This window comes from Diceros bicornis, chromosome 25 (assembly GCF_020826845.1).
Source record: "Diceros bicornis minor isolate mBicDic1 chromosome 25, mDicBic1.mat.cur, whole genome shotgun sequence".
NCBI classification, from domain to species: Eukaryota; Metazoa; Chordata; class Mammalia; order Perissodactyla; family Rhinocerotidae; genus Diceros; species Diceros bicornis.
Window position 1 is genome coordinate 28955814 of NC_080764.1, and position 20572 is coordinate 28976385.

Below are 20572 nucleotides of genomic sequence, written 5' to 3' on the forward strand. Positions count from 1 at the left end.
TAGGGGGAAAGGGGTTGGGGGGTGGGCACAAGGGGTCAAGGGACACATTTATATGGTGACTGACAAACAATAATGTACAACTAAAAGTTTACAATGTTATAAACTATTATGACATCAATAAAAAAAATCACGTTTGTCAATATCACCATCAATCTCAAAATAGGCTTTAAGTACGAGGAAGTGTCAAGCTCATGGTGATGGATACAAGTTTTCCAAAATTCTGAGCTTCATTTGAAAGCTTGAATTTTATCATTGACAACAAATACTTTCAGTTCTGTTCTTTGAAGTGACAGGTTCTTTTCCAGCCCATGTCTGAATAATCATAGTTTGTCTGTCATTCTTTCCAGTAAAAATGGTGTTTCATGAAGAAAAAGCAACTAGCTCAGTTTATAATTTAATCACATAAATGCTTTTCCATGTGACAGTTATATTATTCTTTGATATGCAGCAGAAGTGATCTATGCATACTTCCTATTTTTTCACACAGTTTTTCTTTTTCCTTAGCTGTTACAATTTCTGCAGCCATGAACATTCACATACAAATCTCACGCGTTTGTGCAAGAATTTCTCTGTTATGTACTCTCAAGTGAAATTGCTGGGTTGTAGGCCATGCATGTGCTCAAATTTACTAGGTAACCCCAAACTATTTTCCAGAGTAATTATACCAGTTTACCATTGTCCATTTCTCTATCAACTCTTGGTGCTGTTTTTTAAAATATATTTATTTATTTTTTTGTGAGGAAGATCAGCCCTGAGCTAACATCCATGCTAATCTGCCTCTTTTTGCTGAGGAAGACCGGCTCTGAGCTAACATCTATTGCCAATCCTCCTTTTTTTTTTTTCCCCAAAGCTCCAGTAGATAGTTGTATGTCATAGTTGCACATCCTTCTAGTTGCTGTATGTGGGACGCGGCCTCAGCATGGCCGGAGAAGCGGTGCGTCGGTGCGCACCCGGGATCCGAACCCCGGGCCACCAGTAGCGGAGCGCGAGCTCTTAACTGCTAAACCACGGGGCCGGCCCTGGTTTTTAAAATATAACCTTTTTCTGTGGCTTATGAAAATTGCTGCGTCTCCCTTCCCTCTTTTTTTCTCCTGTCAAACTAAAACTACAATTTAGTTTTATGTTTGTCCCCTAGTTTGATTTTTAATGTCTTTGAGATCAGAGTTGACCTTCTGCCTCTTGGAAACTGACTGGGATGTGTACATGCAGTGGATGTTTATGATCAGTGTAATTTATTATGTATTTTTGAAGCATTAAATTATTGATAAAGGACATGATTTGACATTGATAGCCTGAAATGTATAGTCAGGTAATGAACACAGATTGTATGCACACACACACACATTATTAAAGGAAGTAATATGGCTATTTTAGGAATAATACATGGAATCAAGATGGTTTAGTGTGGTAAAACTGGAATATTTTTGAATAGAGAATAATCAGATCTTCTAATCTTAATAATTCTTACATAAGTATAAGACTTGACAATTTTATTTTCAAAGTGTTTTTCTGTTTAGGATTTACTCACCAGTTAGAGCAAGTGCAGAGGAGCATCTACATTTTTTTATTATCCTTGCTATCTACCTCCCCCGTTCTTCCTTACCCCATGTCCATGGCAAACCATATTGTTGACAGTGGTGATATCTAAGTGTTCTGAATTTGGAAATCTCTGTATATGGTCTTTTGAAGGCTATTACATAAAATGCCTTGGGCAGCTTTTGTGGGTCATAGGCAGCATCAAGGTGGATAGATAGCATTATAATATATAATAAATGGAAAAAATAATTGCTTTCGTGCTAATGTCAAGATTTTCAGCATTAAACCAGTGCTTTGTAATTAATTAATAGCTTTGAAAACTTAAAAACAAAAGGGCAATATTAGAGAAACTTCCTTCTTCGCTTCTAATAAGAATCATATTCTGATGTTTAAACAAAATTCTGCAGCTAAACTTAATTAACTATTTCCATATAAATTCTGAACGAAACCATATGCTTATTTATAGCTACTAATATAATATAGGTCATTTTAAGAGACTAAGTTATTTTTTGGATCTCACTTCTCACCCCTTTTCTGTCCTTCGTTGCTCTCCCCTTCCCAATAGTCCCAGTATTAAGGTGCTCATAAGCTAAAGCAGTAGCCAGATATGGCAAATAGTTACATCGTGTGTATTCCCACTGTATTGCAAAGTGGTATATTGATATGAGCAGCATAGTACAGTGGTCAAAGGCGTGTTTAAATCCCATCTTTGCCACTGACTGGCTGTGACACCCTCTCAAAGTCTGTTTCCTCTTCTGCTAAAAAGTACTATAATACCCATTTGCCCCTTAGGATTGATATGAGTATTAAATAGATTAATAGATATTAAAGTGCTTAGACCAGTGTCTGGCTTTTAGTAAGAACCTCAGTGAATATTTTTTATTGTTTTTATTTGGTAAGTGTTGTGATACAGGGTTCAATCAAGACCAAGGTGGAAGTTTTCCTAGCTTACTGCCTAGTAAATCCGGAAAGGCTTTTGTAGAAGATAGAAGTTTTTAGCTTACTGTTTAAGGTTGCTAAGGAGCATTTCACATGGCAGAGGGGATAATGGTGTTTCATTTTGACAGCTAGATATACATGGGAAATGTAAGAGCACAAAATATGAGATGTTGGAGAGCTACAAGTAGTTCACTTTGTTCTTTCTCACCAAGCTATTTTGAGGAACAAATGAGATGAGATCCCTGAAATCACTTTGTAAGCTATCAGGCATTAAAAAATGCCATTCTTTTTGCGTCAATTCTCATTAGCTGGACAAGCAACAAGTGAATAATGGAGCCTTATACAGGGAAATTGTCTTTGTAGGAAAATACGTTGAGAGAACAATTGGTGAGACTATCAAAAGAGGCCTGGACATTTAGAAGGAAAGAATTGTGCTTACCTAGTGATAATTATGTTATGAGTTAGGCTTAACATCCATTTTATAATTGAAACTTGAATAGGATATATTTTGGGAAGCACAAATTTAGACTGAGTGTCTAAATTGTGTTGTAAAAAATTTATTGGACTTAGAATCATCATATGTGACTGTGCCACTTGGCGAAGTCATATCAGATGCTTTCAACTTTAGCTTCATCATCCGTAGAATGGAGATGATAATGTCTTACCTTATCTTTTGTTGTAAGGATTAATATGGAGAAGTGAAAGTACAATTATTATTTTCTTTAATGGATTCTACTGTACTTAAAAATAAATCAATCTTCAAAAACCATGTATTCACTATACTGTTTTGCTTCAGATTCCTTGGGAAGACTATAAGAAGAATGAAAACTTTGCAATACTAAGTATAGTTAGCCTTTTGCATGTAAAAATTATATAGTGTGAGTGCATTAGGTTCTTTTAAAAAGAAAGTGGTTTAGGTTCTTTTAAAGAAAATTTAATTATCTCTCATCTGTGCAATGAAGCAGGTAGGTTTTGATTAATTTTTTAGGACAAGTGAATTTTAAATGGTCAGCAGTTGCTATGGTTTTTTTTTTGGTTTTTAAAGAGCGAAGCTGTCTGAAGGGTCATTTATGTATAGAACTGGTGGAATTACTTGGTCACTTTGTAAGTAAGCCTGTGGGGAAGAAGACTCACAAACTCATTACTAGCCTTAATTTTTTTAGCATGTTTTTAGATTATATCCTGTCCAAGTTCTCAGTATTTGTGAGCATGATTGCATTCATGAAATTCAGTAACTTAGAATTTTCTTTAAAAAGATGCAAAACATTTATAGATCAATGAATAGACTTAATTTAGCTTACAAATTCTAAAATAAATATTGTTTTCTTAAAAGAAAAAAAATGTAAAGTTACATCAAGAAAGATTTGGAGGGCCGGCCCTGTGGCTTAGCGGTTAAGCGCTCGCGCTCCGCTACTGGCGGCCCGGGGTCGGATCCGGGGCGCGCACCGACGCACTGCTTCTCCAGCCATGCTGAGGCTGCGTCCCCCATACAGCAACTAGAAGGATGTGCAGCTATGACATACAACTATCTACTGGGGCTTTGGGGAGTAAAAGGAGGAGGATTGGCAATAGATGTTAGCTCACAGCCGGTCTTCCTCAGCAAAAAGAGAAGGATTAGCGTGGATGTTAGCTCAGGGCTGATCTTCCTCACAAAAAAAAAAAAAAGGATTTGAAGTTACTAATCAGTAACACAAAGAGATGTTTATAAAAAGAGAATTTTCCTAACATACAGTTTGACCCAAAAGTATTTTTTTCTCTAGTCTTTTTGCTCCACCCGTTTTTTTCTGTTTCTGTTGGTTGGTCAAGGCACACATCTCTTGGTTGATTTTGCTGCAAACTTCTCGTTGCTCTTCTTACTTGTAAGCTTATCTCCCATCTTTTCTCTCTTATATATACTTATATCATCTTTTTGGACACTGCTTTTTCTATAGGATATTCCTAGTTGTTAATTTACATTAACCCGCTTTTCCTCAGACAAGTGTTCAAGATCCTTTACTTCTGCCTTTCCCACCTTGGTACCTAGACTTACTGTTTCCCTTGAGGTAATAGTGTTTGCTGTTTCTCCACATGCAACTTGTTTGTCTGTTTCTTTGTGTCTTTTTGTATAGAGCAGATGGCATGAGTCATGTATACCTATTACTTAACTCCTCTCACAACTAAAGCTCAAACTTTATTTTCAGGTGATTGTAACTTACTAGTTAGCCCCACCTGATTTTGCTTGCTTTTTTTTTAATAGAACTTATGCACTTAAAAAAATTGACACAGCTTTTGTATTAATCCATTTTTGCTTGCGCATTATGGTTTAACTTTCTTAGGAAAGATTTTTTTTTGGTGTGTGTCATTGAGATAATAGTCTGTTTAAAGGCCAGAGGTTTTGCCTGTCATCTACTATTTCTGTATTATCCCTTTCCAGCACACTTGACTCATCGAGTGCTTATAGTGGCTTCTTATCCTGGCTATCTTTCTTACAGAATTGAGTCAAGATTCTGATCCATATCTTGTGTGTAAATATGTTGACTTAAAATGTTCAATATTAATTGTAACGACTCCACTGAGACCAGACTTTGACATTTGATTAGGCTGGTTGGTCCAGATCTTTGGAGGTGTCATTTTTATATTTTGTGCTTGATAGTATTGAGTAAAATAACAAAATATAAGGCAAGTGAGTGATATTTTTAGATCACTATTTTTACACACCTAGAAAAAAATTTGACTTAGTCTTAAACTTGTTACTCTTAAAAATGTTCTTTATCAAGAAGAGCAAAAATAAGGAATTAGTAGGATCAGGCATATTAGAGCAGTGAATAGTATTGTTATGCTAAAACTCTTAGCAAAAATCAGAATTGCCATAGTAATAGTTTTTGATGATAGAAGGGTAATTTTAATTTCTCACTCAAATGGGAGAGCATAAATATGTTGCACACCTTAAAGAATCTAGTAGCTTTTAGTGTTTTCATTTTATGTCAAAATTTTGTTGGTAATTCTTATATTAGTAGAGCTTAGCCAAATAGACCAATAATAAAATGATATTAGTATGTAATAATTTAATTCTGCTTGGCTAGAATATTTTCACTGTTTTTATATTGTAATATTGACTAAAACATTTAGTAGGCAGTTGTACTGCTCTGAAGATTGTTTGAATAATTAGGATAATTAAAAATTTTAGAAAAGGAAATAAACTGTTGAATTGATTATTTCAGAACTTGACTGAAAAGTTGCTGAAGAAAGAACTGGACTATACTCAGTTAGAGGAGAAATGTAATGAAGAATGTGTGAGTAAAAAGAATATACAAGCAAGCCTTCATCAAAAAGACCTAGATTGTCAGCAGCTTCAGTCAAGATTATCTGCGTCTGAGACCTCATTGCAGAGAATACAGGCAGAACTCGGTGAAAAGGGAGAAGCTACTCAAAAGCTCAAAGAAGAGTTATCAGAAGCAGAGACCAAGTACCAGCATCTTAAGGCAGAGTTTAAACAGCTACAACAACAGCGGGAAGAAAAAGAGCAGCATGGGTTACAACTCCAAAGTGAAATTAATCAAGTAAGAGATGTTACTTTTATTTATTGTAATTCCCCCTGTGGTTCCTTCTTAGTGTGTTTGATGATTATACGAGCATGATATAGTTCAGTAAAAAAACTGTGATTTTTAAAAATTAACTCTTAATTTTCACAACCTGTTGTATTGAGTCAGATCTCATTTCCTTTAATTTCAATTTCCCTTAAGCTGAGAAAAAAATGATAGTATCTATCGTATGGTATTGTTGTGAAGTGTTTATGAATTAATACATATAAATTGCTTAGGATGGTACATGGTAGGTACTCAGCAGGTATAGCTACTGTAATTAATAATTGTTGACCCTTCTTTAATTTAAAAATGCTTATTTTTTTTTGTTACTATATTTTCAAAATACAGTTATTGTTAAACTAACAATATAAAAATCAGATATTTTAAAAGAAGAAAACAAATTAGTCCTAACAACTATTTTTTATAGGTAAATAATGTCTATCAATAAAGTTTAATACAAGTTTTGACTTTGCCATTAATTTTTAAATTTTGTATTCTAATTATTTATTATAGGTAACATTAAAAATTGGTTGAAAAATGGGGCTTTGGGGGAGATTAAAGTCCTCAGCCACTTTTTTGATAATGTTCAACTATTTTCATTGAAATGGCAGTGATACTTGCTTTTGTGGCATCAATCCTTCTGACTTCTTCACCTGAAATATTCTTCCTATTCCTTATAAATCTACTTACTTCACTTACCACTTTTCTGGAAATCCTTTTCTGAGCATTGTCACTTCTCACTCCACCCCGCAAAAGATAGCTTTAGCATGTACATGTCTTGATTGTTTTACTTACCACAGTATAGTATATTATCATAATTTATGTGTCTTTCTTCACTAGACTCTGAACCTTTGGGTGCAAAGACCACCATGTGTTATTAATTTTTTATCCTCACTACCTGGCACATTGCTTCTTTTTTTTTTTTTTTTTTTTATTGATGTTTTAATGGTTTCTAACATTGTGAAATTTTGGGTTGTACATTTTTGTTTGTCCATCACCCCATATATGACTCCCTTCACCCCTTGTGCCCACCCCCCACCCCCACTTCCCGGGTAACCACAGTCCAGTTTTCTCTGTCCATGTGTTGGTTTATATTCCACATATGAGTGAGATCATACAGTGTTTGTCTTTCTCTTTCTGGCTTATTTCACTTAACATAATACGCTCCAGGCCCATCCATGTTGTTGCAAATGGGACGATTTTGTCTTTTTTTATGGCTGAGTAGTATTCCATTGTATATATATACCACATTTTCTTAATCCAATCGTCAGTCGAGGGACACTTAGGTTGCTTCCACTTCTTGGCTATGGTGAATAATGCTGCAATGAACATAGGGGTGCATAAGCCTCTTTGGATTGTTGATTTCAGGTGCGTTGGATAGATTCCCAGTAGTGGGATGGCTGGATCATAGGGCATCTCTATTTTTAATTCTTTGAGGAATCTCCATACCGTTTTCCATAGAGGCTGCACCAATTTGCATTCCCACCAGCTGTGTATGAGGGTTCCTGTTTCTCCACATCCTCTCCAACATTTGTTGTTTTTTGTCTTGGTGATTATAGCCATTCTAACGGGCGTGAGGTGGTATCTTAGTGTTGTTTTGATTTGCATTTCCCTGATGATTAGTGATGTTGAGCATCTTTTCATGTGCCTATTGGCCATCTGTATATCTTCCTTGGAGAAGTGTCTGTTCATTTCCTCTGCCCATTTTTTGATCGGGTTGTTTGTTTTTTTGTTGTTCAATTGTGTGAGTTCTTTGTATATTATGGAGATCAACCCCTTGTCAGATGTATGTTTTGCAAATATTCTCTCCCAGCTGGTTGGTTGTTTGTTCATCTTGATTCTGGTTTCATTTGTCTTATAAAAGCTCTTTAGTCTGATAAAGTCCCACTTGTTTATTTTTTCTTTAGTTTCCCTAGTCTGGGTAGGCATGTCATCCGAAAAGATTCCTTTAAACCCAATGTCAAATAGTGTGTTGCCTATATTTTCTTCTATGAGTTTTATAGTTTCAGGTCTCACCTTCAGGTCTTTGATCCATTTTGAGTTAATTTTTGTGAATGGCGATAGCACATGGTCCACTTTCATTCTTTTGCATGTGGCTGTCCAGTTTTCCCAACACCATTTATTGAAGAGACTTTCCTTTCTCCATTGCATGTCCTTAGCACCTTTGTCGAAAATTAGCTGTCCGTATATGTGTGGTTTTATTTCTGGGCTTTCAATTCTGTTCCATTGATCTGTGTGTCTGTTTTTGTACCAGTACCATACTGTTTTGATTACTATTGCTTTGTAGTATGTTTTGAAGTCAGGAATTGTGATGCCTCCTGCTTTGTTCTTTTTCTTTAGGATTTCTTTAGCTAGTCGGTGTCTTTTGTTGCCCCATATAAATTTTAGTATTCTTTTTTCTATTTCTGTGAAGAATGTCATTGGGATTCTGATTGGGATTGCATTGAATCTGTAGATTGCTTTAGGTAATATAGACATTTTAACTATGTTTATTCTTCCAATCCACGTGCATGGGATATCTTTCCATTTCTTTATGTCGTCGTGGATTTCCCTCAATAATGTCTTGTAGTTCTCATTGTATAGGTCCTTCACCTCCTTGGTAAGATTTATTCCTAGGTATTTTATTCTTTTTGATGCAATTGTAAATGGTATTATCTTTTTGAGCTCTCTTTCTGTTAGTTCATTATTAGCATATAGAAATGCAACTGATTTTTGTAGATTGATTTTGTACCCTGCAACTTTGCTGTAGTTGTTGATTGTTTCTAACAGTTTTCCAACAGATTCTTTAGGGTTTTCTATATATACAATCATGTCATCTGCAAATAGTGAGAGTTTCACTTCTTCGTTACCTATTTGGATTCCTTTTATTCCTTTTTCTTGCCTAATTGCTCTGGCCAAAACCTCCAGTACTATGTTGAACAGGAGTGGTGAGAGTGGGCAGCCCTGCCTTGTTCCTGTTCTCAGAGGAATGGCTTTCAGTCTTTCCCCGTTGAGTATGATGTTAGCTGTGGGTTTGTCATATATGGCCTTTATTATGTTGAGGTACTTTCCTTCTATTCCCATTTTATTGAGAGTTTTTATCATAAATGGATGTTGTATCTTGTCAAATGCCTTCTCTGCGTCTATTGAGACGATCATGTGGTTTTTATTCTTTGTTTTGTTGATGTGATGTATCACGTTGATTGATTTGCGGATGTTGAACCATCCCTGCGTCTCTGGTATAAATCCCACTTGATCATGGTGTATGATCTTTTTAATATATTGTTGTATTCGGTTTGCCAATATTTTGTTGAGGATTTTTGCATCAATGTTCATCAGCGATATTGGCCTGTAATTTTCTTTCTTTGTATTGTCTTTGTCTGGTTTTGGTATCAGGGTGATGTTGGCCTCATAGAATGATTCAGGAAGTGTTCCATCTTCCTCTATTTTTTGGAATAGTTTGAGGAGGATGGGTATTAAATCTTCTTTGAATGTTTGGTAAAATTCACTGGAGAAGCCATCTGGTCCTGGACTTTTATTTTTTGGGAGGTTTTTGATTACTATTTCAATCTCTTTACTTGTGATTGGTCTATTCAGATTCTCCATTTCTTCTTGGTTCAATTTTGGGAGGTTGTATAAGTCTAAGAATTTATCCATTTCTTCTAGATTGTCCAATTTTTTGGCATATAATTTCTCATAGTATTCTCTTATAATCCTCTGTATTTCCATGGTATCCGTTGTAATTTCTCCTCTTTCATTTCTAATTTTATTTACTTGAGCCTTTTCTCTTTTTTTCTTAGTTAGCCTGGCTAAGGGTTTGTCTATTTTGTTTATCTTCTCGAAGAACCAACTCTTTGTTTCATTAATCCTTTCTACTGTTTTTTTGGTCTCAATATCATTTATTTCTGCTCTGATTTTTATTATTTCTCTCCTTCTGCTGGCTTTGGGCTTTGTTTGTTCTTCTTTTTCTAGTTCTGTTAGGTGTAATTTAAGGTTGCCTATTAGGGCTTTTTCTTGTTTGTTAAGGTGGGCTTGTATCGCTATGAGTTTCCCTCTCAGGACCGCTTTTGCTGCGTCCCATATGGTTTGATATGGCATGTTATCATTTTCGTTTGTTTCCAGATAGTTTTTGATTTCTCCTTTAATTTCATCAATGATCCATTGGTTGTTCAGTAGCATGTTGTTTAATCTCCACATTTTTGTCACTTTCCCAGTTTTTTTTTCCTGGTTCATTTCCAGTTTCATAGCCTTATGGTCTGAAAAGATGCTTGTTATGATTTCAATCTTCTTAAATTTATTGAGGCTTGCTTTGTTTCCCAACATATGGTCTATCCTAGAGAATGTTCCATGCGCGCTTGAGAAGAATGTGTAGTCAGCTGTTTTTGGGTGGAGTGCTCTGTATATGTCTACTAGGTCCATCTCGTCCAGTTTTTCATTTAAGTCTAATATTTCTTTATTAACTTTTTGTCTGGATGATCTATCCATTGCTGTAAGTGGGGTGTTAAGATCCCCTACTATTATTGTGTTGTTGTTGATTTCTCCTTTTAGGTTTGTTAATAGTTGTTTTATGTACATTGGTGCACCTATGTTGGGTGCATATATATTTATAAGTGATATGTCTTCTTGATGGAGTGTCCCTTTTATCATTATATATTTCCCTTCTTTGTCTTTCTTAACCTGTTTTATCTTGAAGTCTACTTTGTCTGATATGAGTATGGCAACACCTGCTTTCTTTTGTTTGCCATTAGCTTGGAGTATTGTCTTCCATCCTTTCACTCTGAGCCTGTGCTTGTCTTTAGTGCTAAGATGTGTTTCCTGAAGGCAGCATATTGTTGGGTCTTGCTTTTTAATCCATCCTGCCACTCTGTATCTTTTGATTGGAGAGTTCAATCCATTTACATTTAGGGTAATTATTGAAATATGAGGGTTGAATGTTGCTGTTTTGTCACTTATTTTCTGGTTCTTTTGCATTTCCTTTGTTTCTTGTCCCATTTGTTTTGGACTGCCAATTCAGTTTGGTTGTTCTGTCTTATGATTCTTCTAGTTTTCTCTTTGTTTATCATATGTGGTTTTAATTTGATTATTTGTTTAGTGGTTACCTTGAGGTTTGGGTGAAAAATCTTCTGTATGAGATAGTCCATTATCTGATAGCCTCCTATTTCCTTATACTAAGTCAATTCAGTCACTTTCCTCTTCCCCTTCTAAGTTGCTCTTGTTATACCTTATTCTATCTTGTGTTGTGGCTGTGTGTTTACAGTGATGAGGTTAAATTTATTTTTGGTGAATTTCTTCCTTTGATCTTTGAGTTTAGTATTTAAGTGGTTGCTAACCTATTCCGGTAAAGATCTACTATTTCTCTGATTTTGTCTACCTACTTTTCTCCTTACTCCAAGCTTTGTGTTCCCTTTCTCTTCTTGTTTTCAGGCCTGAGGGCCTTCTTGAGTATTTCTTGTAGTGGCGGTCTCGTGGCCATGAACTCCCTTAGCTTTTGTTTATCTGGGAGAGTTACTATTTCTCCATCATATTTGAAGGATATTTTTGCTGGATAGAGTATTCTTGGCTGAAAGTTTTTGTCTTTTAGTATTTTGAATATATCATTCCAGTCTCTTCTAGCCTGAAAAGTTTCTGTTGAGAAATCCGCTGAGAGCCTGATGGGAGTTCCTTTGTACGTTATTTTTTGTTTTTGTCTAGCTGCCCTTAATATTGTTTCTTTGTCGTTGACCCTGGCTAGCCTTACCACTAGGTGTCGTGGTGAAGGCCTTTGTCTGTTAATATATATAGGCGTCCTGTTGGCTTCGCTTACTGGTATTTCCTGCTCCTTCCCCAGATTTGGGAAATTTTCAGCTATTATTTCCTTGAATAGGCTCTCTGTTCCTCTTTCCCTCTCCTCTCCCTCAGGAATATCTATAATTCTTATGTTACATTTTCTAATAGAGTCCGATATTTCTCGGAGTCTTTCTTCATTTCTTTTTAGTCTTAGTTCTCTCTCTTCTTCCATCTGGAGTATATCTGTATTCCTATCCTCTAAAGTACTAATTCTTTCCTCCATATTGTCAGCTCTGTTCTTTAAAGATTCCAGATTCTCCTTTATCTCCTCCATGTGTTCTTCATCTCCATCAGCACTGATAGGTTTTTCTTTATGATTTCAATCTCTTTTGTGAAGAAACTCCTAATCTCATTTAATTGTTTGTCTGTGTTGTCTCGTATTTCGTTGAGTGTTTTTATGATAGCTATTTTGAAATCTCTGTCATTTAGTTTATGGATTTCTGTGTCTTCGGGGTTGATTTCTGGGTGCTTGTCATTTTGTTTCTGGTCTGGTGATTTCATATATTTTTGCATTGTGGTTCCTGTGTTGGTTTTGATTTTCCTCATCCTGGAAGTCTCTGGTTGCAATTTCCACCTGCCGCCACTGTCTGGTGGTAAAGGGCTGTGTAGTCTAAGCCCCCTGCGCTCTGCCCCAGTTTTTCTGCTGCGCTCCGCAGTTTTGTTTTGTTTTGTTTTGTTTTGTTTTCCCCACTGCGATCCACGGGTCCAGTCCAGTTTATTCAGGTCTGCCTCGGACCGCTAGATCTGATCGAGCTGCAGACTCCGGGTTGCGGGGAGGGGGGAGCTCTCTCTTTTGCCCTCTGGGTCCCTGACGTGGGAGGCTTCTCGTTTGCCCCTCTTTATCCGCTCTCTGGGTTGCTCAGATGTTGATGGTAGCCCTGTGGCTCCTCTGAGCCCTCTGTGCGGGAGTTTCCCACTGGCTGAGAGAGCCCGAAGAGCTACAGTTTCCCGCCGAGGGCCGCCCCTCCCCCCTCTCTGGGAGCCGCGCGGACCGGATCGCTGATCTGATGGGGAGGGAGCGGAGTTCTCCTTACCTCTCCCCACTTCCTCCGGGGGCCCAGCACGTTCCGCTCTCAGATGTGCGGCAGTGTGGATCCCTCCGCTCTAGCTTTTCACTGTCTGGGATTCCGTTGTTGGTCTGTGGCTGTTACTTTTGTTGTATCTTGTGGGGGAAGAATTCACGGGAAAGCTCACTCCGCCATGATGCTGACGTCACTCCCGGCACATTGCTTCTTAATCAGCAAATGTTTTAGTGAGTAAGTAAGTGAATGAATAAAGGCAGGCATTCATAATGGAAGGAAAGAGAGGCTTGGGGATATCAGTGAATAACTTAAAAATAACTTAGGTATTTGACTTTCAGTTCAGGTAAACAATTGGGCGTTTATGGTTTCTAAAAGACATTATGCCTTATTTGTTAGAAGTTACAGAAATGAAACGGTACCTACCTTAAATAATTATGTAAATCTCATTGAGGATAAGGCAAATACTATCCTAGACCAAAGAACATCAGAATTAGAATAAAATGATCTCATATGCTATGGGAATTTGGGAGAGTTCCTCTCCTGTTTTCTTCCTCCCATAGTACTTCATGTTGTCTAATTATTTTATCTAGTTATGTGATTAAGAAAAGCTGTGTGTGAGAGATAGGTAGTGCTTGAAATCGTGAATATTGGATAGGGTTTGACATGTGGCAGTTTGAAGGCAGGAAGATCTTCCAGGCAGAAGGAGTACTGAAAGTAAACTAGTAGCAGGAAAGTAATATAAGAACCAGGAAGGGACACTGGTTTGCTTTTGGGATAAGGTATGTGTAACAGGAGTGGACTATTGTGACTGGAAAGAGCATTTGAAACTTTATCATGTCGGGTCTTAAATAGCAGGCTGAAGATTTGGGCTTTACTTGGTTGTCAGTGGGTGGAACAGTATCAGGAATTTTTGAGAACCTACTCAAACACATATTTTTATAACAAAGACTTGAATATGTATATGGTTATTTGGTTTAGTCACCATTCTATACAAAATAAAGAGGTCATACTGAAGACCTTGAAGTGATACCATTTATCTTCTTTCTTTCAGCATGCTGTCTAGATTCTACCTTCAAAGTATGTCTCAAATCTGTCCACTTCTCTTCATTTACACTGCTACCACCCACAATCTAAGCCACCATCCTTGCTCATCTGGGCTATTGTGTTAGCCTTCTTACAAGTGTTGCTTCTTCTAGTGACCTCCTTAATCTGTTTTCCATACAGAAGCCAGAGACACCTTTTTGAAACACGAAAGATATGATATTGCTTTATTCTTCTCCTTAACACCCTCCCGTGGCCTTGCATTATACTTTGAATTGAATACAAATGTTGTACTTTGGCATGTAAGCCTCTGCATGTAGTATGGCTCAGACTCTGTCTTCAGCTCATCTCCTCCCACTGTGAAGCCATGTTGATTTCCTTTCAGTTCCCTGAACACACCAACACTTCAAGTGCTTTCCTGCCTTAGGTCCTTTGCCCATTTTTTTTTTCCTAGTGTGCTGTTGACTTCAGTTCTTCACAAGGCTGGCTTACAAGCCTTTTCCTCACTAAAGGCGTCCAGGACCACTCTATTTAAATAGTTTGTTTCCGTATAGTCTAGACTCCTTCTTTATTTAAGCAAATATCTTCTTTCTTCTTCTTTATAACACTTTACATTGTATAATTAGTTTTCTGTTTACTTGCATATTGTCTGCCATTCCTGTTGAACTGTCACCTTAATGTGAGGAATTGTTTTATTCTGTACTCTATCAGACTCTATACTTAGGACTTTCAGTAAATATTTATTGAAAGAATGGAAGTGAACCTCACCTTAAACCTTTTTTCACTATCCTTAAAGAGTGTAGGCGTGAACTGGGTTTGTTTTGCTCTCCACTGTATCCTCAGCACCCTTTTCAGTGCTGACAAAATTAGATAGCTGACAATTGTCAACCAAGGACTTGAAAACAAAATAGCCTATATTCTTCATATTTGTATTCATGAACACTTAGAACACTTAGAAAATAGCCAAAGATGTTCAGATAATGATTTGTTACATAATTAAAAGATTAGATGTCATCAGTTTAATTTTTAAAAATTATCTAACATGCCATCTCGAATAACATAGTGGTTTATAAATGTGGATTTAGGGACCAATGCCTGAGTTCCAGTTCTGTGGCCTACAAGCTGTGTGCTCTCGGGCAAATTATTTAATTTGTGCCTCAGTTTGCTCATCTATAAAATGAGGATAATAATGGAACCTTCTTCATAGAGTTATTATAAAGATTAAATTAGTTAATATTTGTGAAACATTTAGAATAGGCCCTGGTACTTAGTAAACATTATTAGGAATATAATGAATTATAAGAATTATGGGGCCAGCCCTGGTGGCCTAGTGGTTAAGTTCAGTGCACTCCACTTCAGTGGCCCAGGAATGGTTCCCAGGTGCAGACCTACACCACTTGTCTGTCAGTGGCCATGCTGTGGTGGCAGCTCACATACAAAAAATAGAAAGATTGGCAGTGGATGTTAGCTCAGGGCGAACCTTCCTCAGCAAACAAAAGAAAAAAGAAAAAGAAATTATGTATATAAGTTTATGCATATAAGTTTACAAAACTGGATTTATTAGGGAACATATACATATGTATGTATATCTCAAAATGTGACTTTAGGGTAGACCATTCTATTAATAATTCCAATGTGTATTATTTTTAGTCTTGATTTAACCTGTTTTTCTTTAACATATTTACTCTAAAATGGTATAGACATCATTGTTTAAGTGATTTTGGCTTGCTTCCACCCTTGGGCAGCTTTGATTTGAGATTCATTTCTTTATTAAAGATTAGGGATTTATCAGGAATTGTACAGTAATGAATGACAAAATTATTTATAATGCATATCTCTTTTTCTCACCCCTTCAGTAAATCTTTACTTCAGAGCAATAGTTATCTTTAATTCATTGGTTCTCAACTCTATCTGTACATCAGAATCACCTGAGGAGATTTAAGATATTACCAATATCAAAGCCTCACCTTTGATCCAGTTACATCATAATCTCTGGCATAGGTCTGGGCATTGGTATATTTAAATTTTTCCCCTGTGATTGTACTGTGTGGTTGAGATTGAAAATTGCTATTTTTTTTTTTTTTTTTGCTGAGGAAGATTAGCCCTGAGCTAACATCCCTGTGAGTCTTCCTCTACTTTGTATGTGGGTTGCTGCCGTAATGTGGCTGACGTGTGGTGTAGGTCTGCTCCTGGGATCCGAACCGGTGAACCCAGGCTGCCAAAGTGGAGTGCGCCAAACTTAACCACTACGCCATGGGGCCGGCCCCCAAACTGCTACTTTTTAAAGTATTGCTTTTCGGCAAGTAATTTCTGAACTTTCCTGAAACTAAATATCCTCTGATTCTTGTTATGAAAACATGGATTTCTGGGCTTCGGTTCAAATGTACTAAATAAACTTCTAAAGCAGAAGTCTGATTATCTGTGTATTAACAATGATATTAGGAGATTCTTATCCAACAAGTTTAGGAGCTAGACATGGGTGATGACTGTAAGAGATCAAGCATTTAGATGCTTGAAATATGAGTTTACTTTGAAGGCCTCCTTTCCTTTCACATATTAGGATTTCACATCTTTCTTTTAATGAGAAGGAGAAAGTTTGGGTAGTTATTATAGTGCTAATTCACTGCGTTTTAAGAAGAAGTAGAAGGAGAAGAAAAAGGGGAGAGATGTCAAGGTGCTGGCTAACAACAAGGATAAATTAAGTGCATCCTCTTTAACTGTTACTCATTCCTGTTTTAGTTAGATGGAACTGTGTTTTACTTTAGAAATTAACTTTGGTTTTCTTCATTAAGGATAGGATAGATTCTGATAGCCACAGGTTGTTTCATAGCCTAAGAAAATAGTGGGTGTCTGCTTTTCTTGTAGAACTTTATTTTTCCTTGCCAACTATGAATTTTTATGCAGAAATATGCAAATATAGAGCATGTGAGTATAAATATGACACAAATATAGATTCTTAATACTTTCAGATTTAATATGAATAGTTTTGATTGAAAGCAATTGTATGGAATGCTTGTTATTAAGTTTTAATTTGGCTGAGGCACGTGAGTTTGGTTTTATGTGTTATGAGGCTGGTGTGTAGGAGCAGCACTCTTAGTGTATAAGCCTTGCCAAATGTCTTGCATCCTTATCTGCATGCAACTCGTTTTTTGTTCTACACACCTAACACTTGTGTAGTAATTCTTCTGAAATTAATTCAAACTTTTCTCTTTTTTTAATGGAAAAAAAAGAAAAACAATAAACCTCCCCCCCCCCACCGCCCCAGGAGAAACCAACTGTTATTTCTGGTAATATTAGAGAAAGCGAAGAATTTGAGAAAGGGATAGTTCTTAGCTTCAGGGCAAATTCTCCTTTAGTTTTAACTGGGTGGCAATTTTAAAGTCAATCAATAGGGTCACCTAATATTTTTTTTTAAATATTCTGTCCTCTATTTTATTTAGAAATTATATCCCAATTTGAGGACTTGGGAATGCTTTGTACTATATTTAATACCCAAACGTAAGAAGTCAATTGTGGTGATTCATTATTATGGAAAAACGAGTCACTGTGGAATTTTTAAAAAATACTGTGGAATAGGTCTGGGTTTGCCCTGAGTGTCTTAATTTTTAAGTTTTATGTTATTTTTTTAAGTTTCTCAAGTGATTCCCACACTTATGTCCAAACAAAAGCCTCTGGTTCACTATATTTTTCTTAAGAGAGCAAAAAAAATCGAAAACTGTGATGTTTAATCACAATTTCATGTGATTCATTGTAATTTGTGTGATTAAAATCCAATTGAATTTTAGGTTCTTCAGAGTATCATGAAAGTTAAGATATTATACTTATATTGGTGGAAAATGAAAGTTTGTTTGGAAAGTAGGTGGTGGTAGTGATGAGTGTGCATGTGTTTATACATATGTATGTACTTTTTTTTTTCAAGTTACATAGCAAGCTTCTGGAGACAGAGCGCCAACTAGGGGAAGCTCATGGTAGGCTAAAGGAACAGAGACAGCTTTCAAGTGAAAAGCTGATGGATAAAGAACAACAAGTGGCTGATCTACAGCTCAAACTTTCTCGTTTAGAAGAACAGGTAAGCTAGCATTTCAAATGAGTTATATAATATGTAGATAGATTTGAGGCATCTTAAATATTGTTATGGTTAAATTTTTTCGTTGTCAAGAGCTTTAATTGGACTTTTTCTTTAACTTTAAATTATGACATTTATTTCTTCTCAATAAAAACATCCTACTTATTAACTACATTAAATCATTTTGTTGTGATTATATTCCCTAAAGTTCTTAACAAATATTTACAAAGAAGACTACTCTTTCAGCTTTAGGCGGGAAAAATTCTGGCAGTGAACTTCTATTAGGCTGCTGAAGGAGGAGTCTTCCTACCCAGAAAGTACCACTTCCTAAGGAACAGTGAAAAATGAACAGTTTATGAGGGTCATTAACGACACGTAGTGATGCATATAAACTTTGAGTTTGCATTTGAGGATTTTCACTTTTAAAAATTGAAGCATAAGATTGAATGTTATCCTAATTAAAAGTGTAGTTGCCAAAAATGGTAACTATTATTTGGTTAAAGTAAAAGTTATCATTAAAGTATATCTTTATTAGAATTGAGCAGACATTGAGAGTTAAATTCTGTAGCTTCAGCAACAGGTTTTCCTCTAGACTCAAAATCTAGATGTGGTAGATGATTCTATTCTTTTCCAATATGATTGTTGTGGAAAAAAAATAAAATATTGGTATTGTGGTTTAGATTATTGTTACAAAAAATTTGTATGTAATTAATTCCTTGAATCATATTAGTATATAAACAACAACAACAAATTAAATGCCAACCTGGAGAAAGAATTGTATTCCTTTTAGGATGAGAGTCTTTTCCTAGGGAATGGTTTCTTAATCATGAGATTAAGATTCTATAAGTAATGAGATATTGCTTTTAAAGTTCATTATATATATATAGTCTGAATTTAGTTTTCTTTTAGACTTGAGAATTGTGAGATTTGAAGTAATGCCAGATATTTATGAATGGATAGCATTATGCCTTCAAGTTGTCAACTGACAGTCTATACTTTGTTTAAGTTGAAGGAAAAAGTAACAAATTCCACAGAATTACAGCATCAGTTAGATAAAACAAAGCAACAGCATCAAGAACAACAAGCTCTTCAGCAAAGCACTACAGCAAAACTTCGAGAAGCTCAGGTAAATATTACTTTGAATTATTAGCCTTTTAAACAAAAAATTAGCCAAATCATTATCTTTTTGTTGTGATAAAACTAGATAATGCAAAATACTTGATTATGAAGGGCTTTGATCATTTTCAGTATCTGGATCTCAGAAAATCTTTTTCTTTTAATTGCTATGTTAAAAATTTGCTCTAAAATATTTTAAAATTACTTATATATAGATTTATTATAAGTAAATTTATTTATAGAAAATATTTAAATTTATTAAATTTATGTACATAAATGTATTATTTATTTAAATTATTACTTATACATAATAAATGAGTTTTGTTTATTATTGTTTATTATTTTTAAAATGCCTTACTTGAAAAATAAAAAATGCTAGTAAAATTTCCTGGTTTAGTTAGCCCAGTAACAAAAGAACATTTTGTGTTTCCTACAGTAGAACTTAGTGTTTGTTGATCATGTCTTTCCCTGCTTCAGAACTATCTTATCAACAGTGGAATTGTAGGTATAGAAAATATAAGTGATTGAGTTAAATTTATACAGATTCTATAGCATAGCTTAGAAGATTGAAAGAAGTTAAATTTTTGTTTTGTTACAGCGAGAGGAAGAGGGTGCCCAAATGTGTGAAATGAATTTGACTTTGACATTTATTTATTCTTTCAGTCTTTCATTAATTCATTCAACATTATTGAGCACTGTATGTCAGGCATCATGGTAAGCACTGAAAATAAAGAAATGAGTAAGACACGGTGCCTGCCTTCTAGGAAATGGCAATCTAATGATGTGCACACAGAAATAATGTTGAAGTTTGAAGCAGGCAATAAGTAATATGCCTCTCTTTCCCTTCTGAGTTTGGAAAGTGGCATGAGTCAGATGGATAGAGATCAGAATAGTATTCATTTATTTGTTCTTTCGTTCATTCAGTCAACAAATATGTATTAATGTCCACTCGTAGCCAAGGAGGTGATTTTGTAGATATGGCAGTGAAGAAAGAGACAAAAATGTCTGTTGTCATGGAGCTTAGCGAGGGAGGCAAACAAGAGCCAAGGTAAATAGGCAAATATAGTGTGTTAGATGGCAATAAATGCTAGGAAGATGAAAAAAGGGACAAGGTGTAGGAAGTGTCTGGGGAGCTGGAGATGGGACTGCAGTATTAGATAGGGTTGACAGGGAAGGCCTCTCTGAGAAGATGAAAAACCTGAAGGAAAGGAGGGTGTGAGCCATATAGTATCAGAGAAGAGCATCAGCATGTTAAAAGGCCCTGAGGCAGGAGCATGTTTTAAGGAACATCAGGAAGCCAGTGGCTGAAGTGGTGTGAATAGAGATCACAGAGAGTCAGAACATGTAGAGCCTCTTAGGTAATTTTAAGGATTTTGCTCTAAGATGAAAAATCATTGGAGGGATGTGAGCAAAGGAGTAACATGATCTGACTTATAATTTCACGAAGTTACTCTGGCTGCTGTATTGAGAGTAGACTGTAAGGG

General features: G+C 35.9%; 1 protein-coding gene across 2 annotated transcripts in view; it reads left to right on the plus strand.

Moving 5' to 3' along the window:
* The window catches only part of EEA1 (early endosome antigen 1), a 133759-nt gene that overhangs the window by 65448 nt on the left and 47739 nt on the right, over window positions 1-20572 (plus strand). For both annotated transcript variants that reach the window (XM_058568670.1, XM_058568671.1), the window contains 3 exons: window positions 5676-6014; window positions 17826-17975; window positions 18979-19098. In XM_058568670.1, the coding sequence (XP_058424653.1) occupies window positions 5676-6014; window positions 17826-17975; window positions 18979-19098 (609 nt within the window). The remainder of the gene's footprint in view (window positions 1-5675; window positions 6015-17825; window positions 17976-18978; window positions 19099-20572) is intronic.